General features: G+C 35.4%; 1 protein-coding gene across 1 annotated transcript; it reads left to right on the plus strand.

The window, feature by feature from the left end:
• Positions 1-1,342: 1,342 nt before the first annotated feature.
• On the plus strand, positions 1,343-5,663 carry si:cabz01076231.1 (calcium-binding protein 2). Its single transcript, XM_035943240.2, has 8 exons — positions 1,343-1,492; positions 1,675-1,734; positions 2,581-2,710; positions 3,230-3,260; positions 4,491-4,634; positions 4,851-4,960; positions 5,127-5,274; positions 5,371-5,663. Exons 2-8 carry the CDS (start codon positions 1,676-1,678, stop codon positions 5,397-5,399), a joined length of 651 nt encoding a protein of 216 aa, XP_035799133.1. The 5' UTR covers positions 1,343-1,492; position 1,675; the 3' UTR covers positions 5,400-5,663.
• Positions 5,664-5,707: the final 44 nt, after the last annotated feature.

Below are 5,707 nucleotides of genomic sequence, written 5' to 3' on the forward strand. Positions count from 1 at the left end.
ATATATGATATGAGAAATTGTGCTCTCAATTTAACTGTGCTTAGTTAAAAACTCATTTCAATTTATTTTTATTTTATTTCATTTTATCCTCACGTCTTTTGTCTTTAGTTGATGATGATTCTATTATATTTAAATCTATCTTCTCTTTTCATCATATTCTTAGTCTATTGTGTGGTTTTAGAGTGTGTTAAATTGTGCACCGCTGTGGTTTTTGGACCTTGAATCTAGGACCTGTGCAAAGTAATCTCTACCAAATTGTGTGCCTTGGAATTTGTGTTATTTATGATGATTTGAAGCTATAATTACATGCAAATGTGTTCCATAGAAATACTTAAATACTATTTAAATATTCCAGGAAAAGAGGAGAAGAAAAAGTGCAGCAATAAAGTCCCACGGCACAGTAACCTAAATAAATGACTTATAATAATAATAATCGGAGAAAACCTGCTTACTAATGATGATAGTTTTTTTTTTTTAAACTACAGCAGCTTAAAATAGAACAATAAAATGTGTTTAATCTGTTTTCATCTTTTGGAAGTTACTTTAATTATTAGAGACCATTTTATGTGTGTAGTAACGGGACGACTGCTGCAGATTTCCTACTGTGAGACTATAAAATTGAAAAATCTCTGTAACAAAACACTTAATGTGACTGAAAAAATGACTTTATGAAATAAATCAGAATTTTACAAAACAGTAAAATAATATCTCATAATTTGTGGTCAAACGTGGCTTTTTTTCCTTTTTTTGAAGGGCTTTAACACGTTTTGAATGACAGAAGAATATAGCAATTTTAAGGAAACAATATTTTTTGGTGCTGGTAAATGAAGACAGCAGGAGGGTTAAGTAAATAAATATGCAGTTATTTTAAATGTCCTTTTCTGTTTTACAGCCTTTTGTTTTGCTGTACAGTTAATGTTTATGCCTCTCGTTGTTACTCTTTACTGTATGTTCATAATAAAAATAATAGCACCCTACAAATCTGGATTGTTACTTTTCATTGGAGGGATCTCAAGTAGCCCCTAATAATCTGCAGCTTTTACTTTAGTGTTGATTGAAAAACATGCATTAACACTGTATTTATACATTTCAATCTGCCATTGTTCCCAAATAAGTAAATAAACAATAAAAAAAGACTTTCTCACTGCAGAACTAAGAGCAACTCTGCAAGACCAAAGGCTCAGTGAGAAATCAAGGTTCTGAGAATCAAGGCTTAAAAAAAGCTGCGGTTTGAACCAGTTCAGGAATTAGAGCTCTTAAAGGTCACATCAGTCACACTGCTGCTCCACGTTTTGCTTTCTAACTGTTGGCTGCACGTTTAGCCAGGTACTTACCTGTTAAGCCTCTCTGACGGTGGGAGGTCAGGAGTAGGAGGAAAAACCAGAACGGACGGGATGCTGTGCAGCCAGTAGCAACACAAGTGGGGCACAGGAGAAAGACGAGAAGCTGCTCGACTTCTGACAGGTTTCTCACTGTTTGGATTGAGGATAAGGTAAGAAAACATAACTGAAGATGCTGAAAGGAGCTTACATTGATGGTGACAGACGGCAGCTGAAGTTTGATAATGAAGCATTTATTACAATATTTGTCAACATGCCAAAACATGCATGCAGATATGCAACTAAAATGTGCAGATCAAGAGTGGACAGACAGTTTATTTATGTTCATCCACAGCATGTCCACAGGAGACAGGACCCCTTCTACAACCTCCATCGACTCCGCCTCAACAGAAGGGTACGTTTAAATTCATACAAAGCTGCAGCTGTGTTTGGCCATTTTCCTCAGATGGATAGAAACTGTGTTTTAAAATGTTTGTAAATTTTACGGTGAAAAACTGTCAAACCATGACGATAAAAATCTGTAACCTCTAAAACAATTTGATGCCGTTTATATCACACTGAATCACTTTAAATAAGGTCAGCAGGAGAAAACTGTTTTTTAAAATGTTTTTCTCCTGAAAAAAATACATTTCTCTACACTTTCACAGTTATTTAATGGGAAAAAAATGCAAATCAATGCTGTAATTTTTGCATTCATTTCTCAAAAGAATGCAAGTTTTCACAGATATTGTTTATACCGGTCAAATTGATGTACTTTTGTGTTAAAAACCGACATATGCTTTACTATTTATGACTGCTATAAAGTGGTCATAGCTAAAAATACATATATTTAATGTTAAATACACAAACTGTTGTGTTGATAATGGAAAAATGCTGTAATATTTATTATAGGTTACACAAACTTTGTTTTATATGCTATTTTCATGTACATTTTCAAGGTTTTAAAGGTTAAAACTTTTCTTTTACAGTAAAATATGGAATGAAGCACATTTTTACACTGTATCTTTTAATAATGCATCGCCATGATAATGTCTGACCTATAGGAAAACATCAATATAGTTTCCCAGTTGATTCTTATGCTTCTTTAATGGCTTCAAAAACCTACAATATCAGTTTAATTTGAGGTGTTGTTCTTTACTTTTAACCAAACAACTGCCTTCTTTCAAGATAGATGAAATGTTCTTTATGGTTTGATTTTCTCTGTTGTTTTTTGTGTTTTTTTTGTTTTTTGTTTTTTTAGCAAAGATGGACCCTCACCTTCTGGTTCAGTCTCTGAAGCGCCCAAGAAAGCATCAAAAAAGTCCAGCAAAAAAAACACAGAGAATAAGACCAAAGTCTACAACTCTGTGCTCGACAGTGTTTTTGGGGCGGTAAGTAGCCGATACCCATTTATTCATTTAAAATTTAAAAAAGTAGGATTTTTCATGTTATCTTGAAGGGATTTCACACTTAATTACAGAATAGATCAAATGAAAGATAAGATTTAAGTCTCCAGAGTCGTCAGTTCAAGCACCATAATACACAGACGTCATGTGTTAAAATGTCAGAGTCAGAGGTGAGGTGGAAGCCAGGTCGTGTAGTTTCAGGCTTGTTGCTGATCTTTCTGGAGCTGCCACCGCTAAGCTTGGTGTGTCTGCAGCATCAGAGGCTCATTAGCTGAGGCTTAACGTCACTATTCATTAGGGTCACGATGAAGAAGAGCGCTGTCCAACTACTTGGTCGATTCAACTTTAAAATGATAAGACATCTATTGTCGCCTTAGAAAAGACAATGATTGATAAACACATTTTATTTTCCCCCCTTCATTAACATGCACAGTTAAAAATACACCCTTGACTTTCCACTTTGTAGATTAAACTGCAGCTTGTGTTTGATTGTTGTTTCTGCAGGACAGAGAACTGGCTCAGGCTGAAATAGATGGTAAGTCTCACTACCACAGCCGTCCATCAGATGAAAATACAGGCCCTGCAGTAGGAACTCAGTGCAACAAAAACCAGCACAGGTTTCCTTTCCATATGTCCATCCTTATTTTTGAAGACATTCATGCAGCCCCATATCATCACACTTCCACCTCTGTGCTTCGCTGTCAGGACCAGGCATTGACTGTGGTAGTCCTGGAGGGTTCATGTCGAATTCATCTTGGTCTCATCGGACCAAAGAATCTTCTCCAGGCTTCTTTTTATGTCTTTTAACAAAACTTAATCCTGCAGTTTTGTACCAAACAGCAGGCAATGGCTCTTTCCTTAGAGGTTGATGTTATCTAATGTTCTACATATTGCCTGAGCGTTCACAAGAACTCCACTCATAAACCCTCTGCCAAGTCTGAAGCCCGTCTGTTTCTCAGTGTTGGATTGTTCTAGTAGTGCACTGATTACTTATTGATTAGTGGTATCATGACTCGTCCTTTACCTCCTGATTACTACTGACAGCTGTTTTCTAACTGATTTTTCATTGTTCAACAATTTTTCTGTATCTCTCTACATCTTTGTGACATCTCATAATCACATTTTTCAATTTCTCTGGCAATTTTCTGGCAAACTTTTTCTGACTTGCATCCCAGTGATCACAGGCATATTAAATTTTGTTGCACTGAGTTTCTACTTTACGGCCTTCATTTTTTACAATATGAAAAATTAGCAAAAAATAAATAAATAAATAAAACTTTCAAAAACTGTATATACAGATATAGTAACCCAAATATAGAAAAAAAATTGCAAAAAACCCTAAAAAATTTGATCCATATATAAACACAAATCTAAAAAAAGATTGAAAATGAGCACAAAAAATATAGTTTAAAAAAAAGATATTTTTAAGGTTTTGTTGCGTGTATATATATTTTTTTTCTATTATATATATATTATTTTTTACATTATTTTTGCTCATATATATATAAACAATGAGCAAAAATAAATAATATATATAATAGAAAACAATAATAAAAAAATAAAACTGATGTATTTTTGCAACAGTGGGTTTTAGAGGGTTAAAAAGGTTGGAGTAGTTTAGATATAAATAGAGACATTTTCCTTATTGAATTTGTCCCTTTCTACCAGTCTGCTTTACAGATGAATGAACTTTAGATAATAGATTTTTGTTTTTTCAGTTTAGCCACGTCAGAACTGTTGACATCTCTTTCTATCCTTCTCACAGAGCTCCATGAGGCCTTTAAGGAGTTCGACTATGACCAAGATGGCTACCTGAACTACAAGGATGTGGCTGAATGCATGAGGACGATGGGATACATGCCCACTGAGATGGAGCTGCTGGAGATAGTCCAACAGATCAAGATGAGAAGTGAGTCTGACGAGAGCACACTTCAAAAATATGTGGAATTAAGACCACTAAATATTCATGAAACAACACAATACACACAACATTTAAGTTAGGAAATAGTAAATGTGCACTGAGTGTAAGACATTTTGACTTTTTGATCAATTTAACCAGGGTTTTTATTGAGTCGGTGCAGTTTGTTGGGCTGTTTTTACCACTAAGCCTCTTTATGTACCACAGTGGGCGGGCTGATGGACTTTGAAGACTTTACTGAACTGATGGGACCCAGGATGATGGGAGAAACTGCTCACATGCTGGGACTCAAGGAGCTCCAGTCGGCCTTCGTACAGGTCAGTCAGATAATAAGGACACAATTTAGATAGTTATTCAATTACTGAGAGTGGAAAGAAAGAGTCAGATGAAATAAAATCGTTTACGTAAGCTCACATATGGCATCCAAGAACTAAATACATCTAGGTAGTTATAGAAAGATTGTGTTGTTGTTGTTTTTTAAAGTTTGACCTCGATGGAGACGGAAAGATCAACCAAGAGGAGATGAAGGAGGCAGTTAAGAGCCTGCTGGGGGAGAAGCTGAAGAAAGGAGAACTGGAGGAGATCCTGAAGGAGCTGGACATCAATGCAGATGGAAACATTGACTTTGAAGGTGGGATGAAACAGTTCAGCACATTTATCATCCTTCATGCTCTGCACTATGACCAGATTTTTATGCAACTCGCTCTTTTGTCTTTCTTCTTTTCAGAGTTTGTGATGATGCTCTCCATTCGCTAATCGTTAGACTGTCTGTGAATCAGCAGTAAATCCAGTCTCAATTTTTGTAACTTGTGCTTGTGACATAGGCGTAGACTTCTATCACATAATGTGTGCCTAACTATGTAACAATTATTTAAATGATGAATTGCTAAGAAAGTGGAATGATACTGCGTAATTCCTGAGTGGCATCAGATGCTAATTTAGTCGATCCATGAACCTTTTGATGTGATCTGTGAATACGACTGAAATATTTTGCTATTTTATTAAAGAAATTAAAACATTTGTGTCACTGATACATGATTTAGACAAGGAATGACTGAACGGGC

Source organism: Amphiprion ocellaris, chromosome 23 (genome assembly GCF_022539595.1).
Source record: "Amphiprion ocellaris isolate individual 3 ecotype Okinawa chromosome 23, ASM2253959v1, whole genome shotgun sequence".
Classification (NCBI taxonomy): domain Eukaryota; kingdom Metazoa; phylum Chordata; class Actinopteri; family Pomacentridae; genus Amphiprion; species Amphiprion ocellaris.

Coding starts and splice junctions, on each gene's coding strand:
- si:cabz01076231.1 (XM_035943240.2), top strand. CDS start 1,676: ATGTCCACAGGAGACAGGACCCCTTCTACAACCTCCATCGACTCCGCC. Junction 1,735..2,580: donor GACTCCGCCTCAACAGAAGG/GTACGTTTAAAT, acceptor TTGTTTTTTTAG/CAAAGATGGACCCTCACCTT. Junction 2,711..3,229: donor TCGACAGTGTTTTTGGGGCG/GTAAGTAGCCGA, acceptor TTGTTTCTGCAG/GACAGAGAACTGGCTCAGGC.